The sequence below is a fragment of the Ciconia boyciana genome, chromosome 5, assembly GCF_034638445.1.
Source record: "Ciconia boyciana chromosome 5, ASM3463844v1, whole genome shotgun sequence".
In the NCBI taxonomy this organism is placed as follows: Eukaryota; Metazoa; Chordata; class Aves; order Ciconiiformes; family Ciconiidae; genus Ciconia; species Ciconia boyciana.
In genome coordinates this window covers 56,390,473-56,403,714 of record NC_132938.1, presented here as the reverse complement: position 1 = coordinate 56,403,714, position 13,242 = coordinate 56,390,473, and the positions used below count along the sequence as shown (strand labels likewise).

The window sequence follows — 13,242 nt, the reverse complement described above, 5'->3', positions numbered from 1 at the left end:
TGTTTGGAACAATTTTTATGGAAACCTGTACTTTTTATTAACTACACAAGACACCTCAAGCTTATATTACTACATCCATAAAACAAGGTCCATGTTGTTTAAAAAGTGGGTGCCATTTCTGTACTAAATTTTCATTAACACTGCTACAGCTAGAGTTTACTCTCTGACAGATGAGGGAAGCTTAATATCAACATTTTGCATTTGTTTTCCATTTTAGTGACAGAGATGCTGGTAAACGTGCTGAACATCTGCTCAGATGATGAACTGGGGACAGAGGAAGATGGATTTGATGGTAAGAGCCTCCTGCCCTTGGTTGAGATGGTTTGCCTTGAAACTACTTTAAAAGTTTGTTTACTAACCCTGGGGTAATTTTCTGGGTCCCGTTTAAGTTCTGTGCCACTAAAAGCAACTGTTGTGCTAGACTCCAGTGGATTTGCTTACTGCATGCTTTGAAAAGAATTAATGGAACTCCTGTCCTTGTTCTAACCCTCTCCTTGGTCTCACTCTCTTGGTTAAAAAAAAAAAAAAAGTATTTTCCTCCATGAAATCTGGATTGTGTGGTCATGAAGGGGTCAGATGTTGATTTTATGTGTAAGATCCCAGGGATTCCCATAGGAAGTTTAATTATATCAATGAAATAATATTCCTACAATGAAATAAGCTTCTTGCAGAGCTCCTTCCAAAATGTTGGTACCGCAACTTGTACTGCTGGTACTTGAAATATTTCATTAGTTGCCTCTTTTAATGGACTTGTGTATCTAAAAGGCTTTAAGGAGCGATATAATCAATAAAAATAAACATGCAAACACAGATAGAGAATGTCCTGACCTGACATTTCTGCTAAGAAGAGAGGAATGGTCGCTTCTGTTGTCACTTGGGTTGGAGTTTATATGATGATAATTTGCCTTGTACCTGTTGGTTTGACTGTGAAGGATACTTTATATCTTGGAATTTGGGGATTCTTAGAAGTCAATTTATTTTATTAGACATTATTTTCTGTAAGGCTGTGCAAGAGTAAATTGCAGCTCTCCAGAATGTCCCATCTCAATTGAGCAAAACTGAAAAAAATCCTACGCATCCCTAATATTCTTACTAGGAATGCTTTCAGTGTTTTAAAAAAAAAATAATCTAGGAAAAGAACAGAAATATTAAAAAATTAAAACAGAACCTGGAAAAATCTAGCACTACCAAATGTTCTCAAGATGTTTGTAGGTAGAATGAATGAACAGGGAGAATGAAGAACTTTCAAGTAAGACAAATATTTAGTGAAGTTGTAATTAATAATTAAACATCTCTCTCAAAGTCTTTATTTTTAGTCTTTGGAAGAAAAAGCTAGATCATGGGTTTTGACAAATGTTTCTTTTGTAAGGGAGAAGAAGGGTATGGATGATAGTGCTTTGCTTTTACTCTGAAAAGCCAAATGGAATTCCCTGTTCTGCATCTGCCGCAGAGTGTGGACGTGAACAATTATCTTGCAGGACTTGGGACAAAGACTGAATTTATTGAAACCAGTAATCAGTGGAGAGAAGAAAACACCTGTTTGAATATTGTGCCCAATTTTTTTCTCATGAAATTTAAATAAGTAGCTACTGTGTAATTAAAGCAGCGTGTGAAACAGCACAGAGGCATACAATGAGTAAAAACTGTGTCAAATTAAATACAGTAGCAAGAAAACCATGTGCCTAAAATCCTTGGCTCAAGAAAGCACTTAAGCGCAGGCTGAAATCCCACTGAATGCAATGCCAAAGCAAAGGCTTTATGGGAAGGGTTTTTAAATCAATTCAGCATTGGCCTAATACCTTCTTTTAAAGTTGTACTATAAACTTCCATTGAGCATAGACAGGCCAATGCCTATAGTCCTTTTCTAAAATTTTACTGCGTCAGTGTTCCCATGCCTAAGTTACAGTTCAGCAGCACGTTTGCAAAAGCAGAGTCACAAATGACGAGGCGTTAGGGGTCTGGGGACAGCAGCCCTCTCCAGCTGCAGGAGGTCTCTCCATCTACTGTGTTTCTTCCAGGAGGAGGGTGAACCCCCCCGGCTCCCTGGGAGTTTTACCACCACACTCCTGCAGACGTGGAGTTTACAGCATTGCAGGTGTCTAAGCAGGGAGGCAGGCTGAAATCCTCTGGGCTTGCATGTGTGTGTACTGCATAACGATATCTAACAGCGTTAAAACTTCCAGATGAGGAATAATTAAACCATTCCTGGTACTTTAATGCTAATACTGTTGTCTAAATCTCTTTTCAGATTTTTTCTGTATGAATGCTTTCTCTGTGTAAAACATTATGTTAAGGAAGATATTAGAAATGTCATCTCCTTTAGCATGTGTAGTTAAAAGCAGAGCTGGCATATGTTCATGTCTGCTTTCCCGGATAATCCCCCTAGAGCTGTAAAATGGGATCTGTGGCGCTGGTGCTGCAGCTTGCTGTGGGTGCACGCTGGTACCTCCAGCCCACTGGAAGCGGTGGGCTCGTGAGGATCATACACATGGAAGAGACTCTGAAGGATCCAGATATAAAAGTAAATTTGAGGGTTGATTTAAATTTAAATAGAGGCTGATATCTTTAATGATTTCCTGGTATGTTCTGATTTATTATCTGTACAAGAAAGGAAAATCCTCCTTCTCTCAGAGATAGTTGAGTTCCCTCTCTTTTCCTATTTTTTTCCCTTAGAGCCTTGCCTTTTGGGGGAGAAACTACAAGATGAATTTCATTTGTGTTCTTGATGAAACGGACTGGAATGATTATCAGCTTAAAACTGTTTCTATAAGGGCTGTATATTGACAGTCTTGTAGTGGTTCAACCTTTCCACTATTCTTCAATAATTTCTGCCCAGCTTCCTTGGAGGACTGCAGGAGTACAGTCCTATTTGCCCACTGACATTTTTCTTTAGCAGTATTTCCCATAGAAGGAAATGCCTGATATCTGCAACAGCAGATGCATTTTGTTTGATGGAATGATTCTTTAAAATCATTGCTTATTTTTGCATCATCAGTAGCTTTCAGGGCTCGCTGCTGATTTCCTTTCTCTCCTTGCAGTTTGAACATGCCCTGACCTGGGTTCCCACATGTAATGAGAATGATCCATCACTATGGTTTGCACTGATCGTTCATTTGTTATCTTCTTTTACACTTTCTTGCCCTCTGCCTTCCCCTCTCACTTCCCCCTTCAAAACAAAGCCCCATCAGTATTGCCTGACCTCACTGCATGGTGTTCTTGTGAGCCATTATTATTATTATTATTATTATTATTATTATTATTATTATTATTATTTCTGAGTCATGCATGTTGCATCTAGCCATGAGCAGGATGCTGAACAGCATGTATTCCCTTTTTTTTTTCCCCCCTCCTTTTTGCTTAAGGAGACACATCATGGGGATCTGATCAATTTGTTGTAGGCAGTTTCTGCGTATGCTTAGTGGGAGAAAGCCTAAATAGCAATCATAGTGCCCTTTAGCCCATATCTCCCTGCTGGCCTGTATTGGCCTTTTGATTTCACTTGCTTTAAAAATGACAGGAGATGATAGGTCAAGTTTTCTTATCTCTGATAGTTTCCTCTTGGTGTACTTTCTCTTCCCTGTTTGCTACGGTAGTTGCAATATAATCTGATCCAGCAAAAATGTCTTGAGTGCACGTTAGCTCATGTGCTGTATGGTTTGTGCATCAAACATATCGCTTAGCAACAGGAGCTGCAAATCCTTCTACCCAGCCAGCATATAGTCAGAGTTCTGTTTTATTTTAATTAGTAACATTTCTGGCCTCATGCATTTGATTGAAAAACTAAGCTGCTAATTAAAAGGGTGCAATAATGTAATAGACAACTTGACACAAACGCACTGCTTGCTTTGTATCCATCTCTATCATGGGTTGGCATAAAGACACTCCTAAATTACCTGCATTAATTTTTGTATTGCCTTCAACATTGTAGCTCACAGCCTTCTCATGGAAAAGCTGCTGTCACAGTGCTAGCTGCAGCATTTATTCCTTGGTTGGAATACAGCTTTCCCGGTACAGTGCTGTAGTCTGAGCCTAAAGAGAATTACCAAGTCAAAAGTCTCCTGCTGATCAAACCCTGGTTCTGCTGTGAACAGTGGCATATTAAATTTGCCACAGCTCTTCAGTGCAATAAACTGCAGCTGGGGAAAGCTCTGCACCAACTAACACAGAGAATGATTGAGCAAAAGCAAAGGCCTCATCATTAAGTCTCAGTTACTTACCAATGCCTTGATAAGGGTGTTCATGATACTACCTGGGCAGATGAGAAAGTCTTAGCTTTTCAGTGAGTTAATTTTTAACTAGGAGAGAAATAGAGGGGTTTTTCCACTGGTTTGTGTTTGTTCTTCCTCCAAACCAGCAAGGTTGGATCTTTTTATTTAGTTATTCATTCATTTATTTGGCCATGTATGGTTATTTCCATGCCCACTGAATTTTTTGTGTGAGCCATAGTATGGCACATTGGTGTGCTCTGACTCTGAACCGACCTAGCAGCGGGCATTAGATAACCAGTGCCCCCAAAACACGTGTCATGGTGCAGTTGTGCCTGGGCACTGAGTGCTGCACTTGTCTTGCTCTCAAACATAGTTGATTTTAAAATGCAATACCTTGTACCATGATGGTGTTTGGATTTGATAACTGTAAGCTGCTGGACCATTTGAAGGAATGCATGCGTGCAGTAGATAGCACAGATTTTGGTAGAAGCAGCAGACATGTCTATATGATAGTAAGCTATTCTTTCAGATATCAGACGTAAATAAACTGGAAGAATTGGCTTGATTCCTCTAGGAAAAGAGGTGTCATCAGGCAGGCACACCCCAAATAAACTGGGGGGTGCTGCTTTTGAGAAGTGATTGAGCCTTATCAAAGCAGCTGCAATAATGTAGGAGAAAGTATGTGTTCAAGGGGTGGTAACACTGAGGCTAAGCTTCGCGGCTGATCTTCTGCCTGCATGTTGCTTTCCTGCAAAACCTACTAACAAGGCTTTAAGCTGAAAGGGTTTTTTATTTTTTTCCCCATCGTTCTCAATCTGTTTCTTTCCTTTTAGATGTTCCCTGCCTAATTTGTTTCTTTTCTGTTTTTCAGACTTTACTTAAACATTGCGTTTCCATTGATGTTGTCAAATGTTCTGTATTATTTTTTTATTTTCATTCTACAAACATCACTGATCTTTTTCTTTCCCCCCCTTTGGAATTCATAAGAAGATCCCATTTATGCACAGAAGAAAGGTATTCAATAAGTTGGAAGGCTTAAGTTTCATTCATTTTCCTAGTGCTTAATTAGATAATATATCATATATTAGGATACCAGTGAGAGATTTGGGTTTGGCTTTTTTACTGAGTATTGTTTTCTATCTGTTCAATCCCGTATCTCGGAATATTTTCAGAATTTATAGTCTTTTTTTCATTGTTCTGCTTCTTAATCTGAAGGTCTAAATTACATTTCACATAAGTCCTACATATCCAGCTTGCAAGCTCTGTGTTTGGATGCTACAAATCCGAAATCTGGTAGAACTTGTTAAATTACTGAAGATTCAAAGCTTTTATTCTACCTCCCAAATAATTTTTCCACTCCAATTTTAAACTTGGCTGTGTTCATGATTTTTTTTTAAGTTCCTTCATGCAAATACGGTTTGTTTAGATATTGAAAGAAAAGTAAAAACTTAAGAGGATATCAGGCAGTGTTTGCAAAGGCTAAAATTAACCCTTTTACCCATAGCCAGTTCTCAGGTTATAACCCATTTACTTTCACCTAAGTGTATGCTTAAGTGTAGCTGAAGTAATTCGTAAGGATTTGCAGTAATAGTGAATGTCAGAATATTAAACTGGAGTATTCACACTTGAAATGTGAGTCTAAGATTTATGTATAAATAGTTAGGGAATCCAAATACTATATCAGGTTAGTAGTATTCAGTCAAAACTAACAGGGCAATAAAACATTGTGAATATCAGGTGCATTATTTAGCAAATAACATTTTAAAAAAACAATAGGATAAATAGAATATTCTCTGTTTACCAAATATTGGTAATGATTTTAAGTCCTTTTCACAGATCTATTACAAATTAGGAAATTCAGTGGAGACCAAAATCTTTTCAGTGTATTTTTTAGTAACCTTTTATGTGTATTGATGAGAAACAAAATAGTCCCTTTAAGCCTTTTGTGTTTTATGATTAAGTATTTTTTTCCATTCTTATTTTATATTAAGTGTAAGGCATTGTATTTCACTTTGTTCATAAATTTTGTCAGTTCTTAACTCTTCTGGAAGTTCAACAGTGACTGAAAAAGTCAAATATACTTAAGATCTACTAGAACAGTGTGGGTTTGTAATAAACAAGTAGGGAGAGTGAAACTTGGAGAAAAAAAGACAAATTGTGTTTAAGTGCTTTCAGGGTAAGAAAGGATGAAAACCATGTCTCGTGCATCTTGAGAGTACAATTCAGAGAGATCGTAGTAACCGAGGCAGGAATGTACCCCCTCTATTTCTTGAAGAACCCAACTGAATCATTGCTGTTTAATTTAAATTTTTCATTAAACTGTTACGAATATATTATATTTAATTCAGTTCCAGCTGAATTACAGCTGTTTCTCCCACTCTTTATTGTCTAGAATTAGACATTTATGAATAAGACTTTATATCTTTATATTTTTATCTTTATATTTTAAATATCTTTTATTATATTTTTGTCTTTATATGTGGGAGATTTGAAAGCCATCATTCTGAGCATAGTTTCTTTCAGTTTGAACTTCAAGATACAGGCTCACAATTTCAAGATAGTCTAGGAGAACAGTTAGAAATGCCTGGAAATAATGCATTTAATAGCTACCCCAAAAGATGGATGCATACAAAAGTAGCATGCATGATTGTAAGACATCTAGTTTACGCTCCTCAGCAGACGTATGAACATATGCCGGTATGTAAGCATACAGTTATCAACATTTGAGCCTGCAGATTGTGATAGCTGTGGGCACGTAAGAGGTGGCTCATGTGGACCCGTTTGTACATGGGCTGGTCAGGGACACACGACCCCACAAGCAGCTCTGCAGGATTCCCTGTGCACGGCTATCGAGCTCCCACTTTATCAAACTCACCCCTTGCAACTGTTTGGGGTTAAACTTGATCTTGACCACAAGGTTAAAAGTTGCAGTGAGATTGATCCTGAGTTTTTATGTCATTATCTGTGATATTTCTTCCTACAGTTACTTAGCTTTCTTTTGAACAGCTCTAGGATTTGTGAGTTGAGTTTGTTTTCAGTTTTGAAAGTTTTTTTGCAAAGGATGGCTATTCATTTTGAAATTCAAGCACAGGAAAAAAATGTACATCCTTTTTACCTCTTCTAAAATGCCAGGGTATCAGCCAGGCCACCTAGTCATCTAGTAAATAACATGAAGCAATGCTTGTGTTTCCAGCTGTAGTCTCAAAGTGTTACGAGTTTAATTGTAATCGAGAAATCTGCAGTAGGAAAGGTGACAGTACCTGATAGTAGAGCCACGGGGCTGCCATCAGCAGAGATGTGTGGAGAAAACTGAAACTGAGAATTATCGCAGAGTCGGCTCTGAGAAGTACCCAGCAAATCTCCTGTGTGGCAGCGCTGGACCTCTCCAGTACTGCCCAGAGCAGTCAGGACCGCGCAGAGGAGGAGCAGTGTGTGAAACGCTGGTGCCACTGAAGCAGATGGGACTTTTGCTGTTGAGTTCAGCGTTTCGTTATGAGCCTGTTTGGCTGAAGTCACTTTGTGCTCATAATACAGTGAAGGAAGGTCTGCATGGCAAGGCCCCGTGCCTGTCTTCTGCAGCTTTTCACCTTTTGCATCCATCACCCACATTTGGCAACCCCTTGGTCCTCTGCTCCGTGCTCTGCTGCTGCCTTGGCTCCCTGGGACTGTTCCCTCTGCTGCCATAACAGACTCCCTCATTTTTGGCCCTTTCTGCTATTTGAGCTTCCGTGATAGACTCTACTTTATAAAATGGATCGAAGTGCTAGGAAGTGAAAATAGAAATTTTCATTTTTGTCCTTGGATTCTGGAGCAGCAAAGAAGGAAGCCTTATCTTGATGTAGTGGTTTTCAGATTGCACTCTTGAACCTCCGAGGCAGGAGTTGCCAGGCAGCATCCATATGAGCCAAGCTTACCTTTCATTCAGAAACCTTTGGGAGAAATCTTCGTGATGTATGTGGTTATGATTGTGATAATTAAGTGAAACTGGTTTATTTAGTATAACATGGCATTTTCTTGGGGACGTGGAGGGTCCTTATTAAAAGAAATTCCTGGTTCTGATAACTTAGTACCATTTGCTTTTCCCATTCATGTGTTTCTCTCTTGGATGCACAGATAATATTCTAGGTTTTGATTATATCCAAGTAACAAGTACACTTGCAAACTTAGGTGAACTGTAGTCTCTGTTCCAGCATATGTTTTTTGAAGGCAGATTATTGTGTGAGTTCACAAATTTCAAAGTAATTGTAATTTTGAACAGGCCATAGCAGCGATGAGAATAAAGTTGCATCTATGGAACTCTCTTAACCACTGCCAGCCAACACAATCCCTACCATTTCATGCTGGTTTTCAGGACCTTTAGGTTTTATAAACATTTAAATACTTTTTAACTAGGGATGGCAAAACCCTGACTGGACCCTCTTGGCCTTAAGCTTAACCCAATCACTTTTTTTAGAAATTAAGTGAAATGTGATTGTTTTTCACTTAAAATAAGATCATGAAATAGATTTTAACTCCATTGTTTAACTTTAACTTTTTTTTTTAATGGTTTGGGCACTGTTCATGTTGAATATCTTTTTGGCATTTTGACTATTTTCTAAGAAACTTGTTTTTAAAAGAGTGTGGTCTCTGAAAATGTTTTTGAAATGGAAAATAAGCATACGTTGATGCAAAAACATGCAGCTTTAATGTGTAGCAGGAAAAGGATCACATCTCTAAAGGTACTAATAACTAGATTGTTCAAAAGTTATCAGTTGGGCTGTAAATAACAAAAAAAATAGTATTTTCAGTTTTGACTACAAATGTGGCTTAGTTTGGTAAACTGTGGCATCAATATGGTGTTTCTTGTATTTAGAGTTCAGAATAGTGATGTATGGTTTACAGATCCCTGTAACGGTTTTTAATGTATTTTCCATAGGAGCAACAGCTGCTGCTCGAAAGGAGGTTATAAGGAACAAGATAAGAGCAATAGGAAAAATGGCTAGAGTTTTCTCAGTGTTAAGGTAAGGTTTTTTGCTGTTTCAGATTTTTTTTAATGTTAAAGGATATTTTTGAATGATTACTTAGTGCACTCTACTGTTAATCAAACAGCAAATTTGATATTTTAATATACCACCCAACTGAGTTTTACTGGAACCTTTGAAAGATTGTTTTATTTATACAGTATCGCTGTTTATTATGCCTCTGAATAATCTTGCTCAGGCTTTTGCTGAACATAAAACAGAAAAACAAACAAAAGACATCAGCAAAGAAAATTGAAATTAGTCTTTTTTAAGGACGTTTGCTCACCAGGTATACAAATTAACTCTTAGCCACTGCGAGGCAAGAGTTAACTGTGGAGAAAGGGTATGTTCCATGCCATGTCTCATTAAAAGGAAGCCAACTGTCCCACTTTGTCACCCACAGTTGTTGCTACAGCCGTAAGTAAAGATGATTAAAGATGAAAGCATTAGGGTCATTTAACTAAAAATCCAGGAAATCATTGTGCAGACAACAGCAACTCGTTACCTTGGGCTGCACTCCCCAAACACATGAACATGAGTAACTAATTGCTACCCAATGTTTAGAACTCTCCATTTGATGTCTCTAAGCAGAAGAGAAAACATGCTGTACTGTGCTGTGCTGAAGTCTAAATATAGAAAATACAGTTCTCCCTTTCAGCAGAGGGATTTTTTTCTCAGGAAATTGTATGTTGCTCTGCTGTAGTCAGTTTATGGCTATTATGTTAGTGCTAAATCAAGGCATGTTTAAAAAATGTTATTGGTATGATTGTATGATTGGTATAAAAAGAGGAAATAAAATCAGTTACTTGAAGAATACATTCTATTTCAGGTGAAACTCTCAAACGTACTTGATTTGAGACTCTTCTGCAGTGTGCAAGCAGTGGGCAGGTTGTCAGTGGGGCTTCGCATGGACACAGCAGTTCGCCCACGTGTTGCAGATTGCAGCAGCATAGCTTTAAATAGCATACTGAGATGGAGGACTTTGTACCTGGGCTTCCCAAAGTGTTATATGTGAATTACTAGTGATGCACAAGCTACTTCAAAGTGTAACCCATAAAAAGAGAATAGTTGGCATCATGCCTTTTCCCTAAACAAGACAGGGGAACAATCAAATGTTTCCACCTGCTCCTCTGTACCAAGTCTGGCAGAGAGCCTGGAGCTGACATTGCCACCACCTTCATAAAACAGCATGATTATTTTTCTCCAATGATAGTTGAGCAAACAAAGTTTGGAAACCTGGCTTTCTCCCATAACCTTGAACTGCAGCTTCTGGATCCGCTGTATTTTGTTGCAGAGCACCTTTTGAAATACGGGATTAATTTGACAGAAACCTGGAGTTAAAAATACAGAAAACCCTGAAATTGGATGCTCAGCTGATATGTTTGGGGTTTGATAACTTGCAGATGATTGACACCACCTATATGTCAAAGACTTTTTCAAAGGGAACTATGGGGCAGGACCCTTTCAATGGTTTCAGGGATGGAAGAAGGGTACAGCATAATTCTGGCGTGTGCCCTGTTTAAAGTGATATGCATGAGCCTCATAGCTTAGGGTTTTAGCACCACTTGAAACTTTGAGCCCTCTTAAATTATTTCACGAAAATCAACATTTTGAGGCACTGATGGAAATCAGTCTTGATCATTCCCTGAAAAGCGGTCAAATTCATCTCAGAGTTGTTCATGAGACAATTTTTTACCCCTACCACATGCATCCCAACATCTCCAGAAGACCAGAATGGACTGTATCCGGTAGAGAAGCCAGTGGTTCACTCACTGAAGCTGCTGAGCCTTCTACAGTTCTTGGTTACTGATGGACCTTCAAACTTTGCAGGAAGGACTGAAGATGAAGAGTATATTTCTTCTCACTTAGCTTTAACCAGCAAATTCAGAGCATCCTTACTGTGGTCAGAGGCGTAGTCAGCAAATAAACAGGTACCTCCAATGGGCAGTTTTGCTACCAGTCTTCCAGGGGGATGAGTGACGTTTCATCGCAGCTACCATTGCCCCCCTGGGAGTCCCTCCTCTTCTCTTTTGCTCAAAAGGTTGATTCTCCTCAGCTAGCTGCCAGGCATCTAGACAGCAAAAATTACACAAGGTCAATCTTGCAAATGCTGTTCCTATAGAAAAGCCTGGGTTATTTTTTCTGTCTTGCCAGCACAATCCACATGTAACACACGAGTGACTGATAATTGTGTGTAACCTCACAAAGGCTGCGGTGGCACCAGCATCTAAACCAGCCTATTTCAGAAACCTTTGAAGTTCCTGTTTGAGTCATTGCTGTTTTATGAAATTTATTTCACTCATTCTTGAAAAGCGTTTCCGAATGATCAGCACCTGATCTGACCACCTGCAAAGGACTCAGTCGACCGTCTCTTCTCTGAGCTGGAGTGGCCACTTTCCTCAAGGATGTAACCTGAATGTAAAACTGAGATCATTTCAGCCACTTTAGTCTCAAAATTAGATATCAAAATAGTGTTGTATTAGTTTCAAAGGTTATAGATCAGAGGTTTATAATTAGGTTTGCTGAGAATAGCCATCATAGAAAGATTGGCTTAAGCTCAGTGGAAGACCTCATGATTCTGTCATTGCCTCTTTCTGACTTTGTTTCTCAAGCCTGACTTTTCTCTGGATATATTTAGACAGGAGGAAGGTAAATAAAATATGTAATCAGTTTATTTTCCTTTTTTAAAAATGGAAGTAAAGGACATCAAATAGAAAATAAGGAACACTGAAGGCTTAAAAAAAATCTCAAAATTTGTGATACAGAGGTTTCTTGGGAATATGAAGTTTAAAGGTAATAAAAAATCCTATGAAGTTGAAGTTAGAAGTGCCACTGAAGTTTAATTAAAAAAAAGAGATGAAATGGACTGAATTGAAAATGCAGATTATGCATTTGCTTGCAGAGGCAAAGAATCGAGAGAAAGCAAAAACTTTGCTGTGTAACTCTTGATGACAAAAATACTGTGTTAATTCTGGAAATATCTGGCTGTTGCATTAGTTCTAATTTCTTAGGAAACTTGCAAGGAAAATGGTCACAATTTGATTTTGACTATTACCCAAAGAAAAGTGTGTACAAGGATAATAATTTTCAAACTAAAAATAGAACTTGAGTATATGGTATATGTAGTAGGTAAACAAGAGTTGTTTGAAATACATGAGTAATTCAGGGCACGTAGGTCTAAAGAAAATTGTAAGTAGTAGAATTGCTGAGAGACAGTTTTGATAGACAAAACCACATTATCCTCAAGTGAATGGGGAACTAAATTCTGTCTTCGTGCTTGCTTTCTCCAGCTTAATGTCATTATATATTTCAAAGTAAAGCACTTCAAAATAGGTTTCTCTTAAAGAATTGGGGTCAATTTTGCTGTTGAGAAAGTGTGTCATCACAGACAGCATTACAGTGCTCATGGAAAGCTGTATTTAATGACTTGTCTGGATAGAGCTGTTGTATTCCTCTTGCCATATATTAAAAACTATATGTATTGGAAGACAGGCAAAACATATTTAGGTTTCCTAAAACGTTTTTCTTGAATCCAGTATCATTTTTAGCATACAAAACTATTAAGAACAGTGCTAGTAAGGGTGGAAGTGCATATTAATTTTAATGAGCTTTTAGCTGCTTTTTTTGAAGTGGCTGATGATCATTAATAAATAATGCACCTGACTGCTAGTGTAGACAAAAGCAAAACAACAATTTTAGTTGATTTCAGACCACACGGTGTAAGACACTGAAATGTATTGTTGGCAATAACTGCTCCTTTGGTGGTCCTCCTATCAGGTTTGTGGTTTTATGTATATATATTCAAACGTATGTCATACGTTCTTTCACAGATGCAGGTTATAGTGTTAACTATAGTGGGAGTCTGTGTATGGTGTGGTGCAAAGGTGAACCACTTACATAGCAGTGAGGGGAACTGCACTGGTGCTGGTGTTATCACTGGATTCAGTCTGTCCTGGTAAGGAGATTGGAGATAACCAAATCATTGCAGGGCAGGTGTAGCTTAAGGTGTCTAAAACGTGTTCCATGTTTAAAAA

At 38.2% G+C, this 13,242-nt stretch overlaps 1 protein-coding gene across 3 annotated transcripts in view; it reads left to right on the top strand.

The window, feature by feature from the left end:
• PPP3CA (protein phosphatase 3 catalytic subunit alpha) overlaps positions 1 to 13,242 on the top strand; it is a 205,029-nt gene that overhangs the window by 183,919 nt on the left and 7,868 nt on the right. For 2 of the 3 annotated variants that reach the window (XM_072862234.1, XM_072862237.1), the window contains exons 10-12: positions 218 to 292; positions 5,196 to 5,222; positions 9,124 to 9,208. In XM_072862234.1, coding sequence (XP_072718335.1) covers positions 218 to 292; positions 5,196 to 5,222; positions 9,124 to 9,208 — 187 coding nt within the window. The remainder of the gene's footprint in view (positions 1 to 217; positions 293 to 5,195; positions 5,223 to 9,123; positions 9,209 to 13,242) is intronic. The other variant, XM_072862236.1, reaches the window with a different exon arrangement.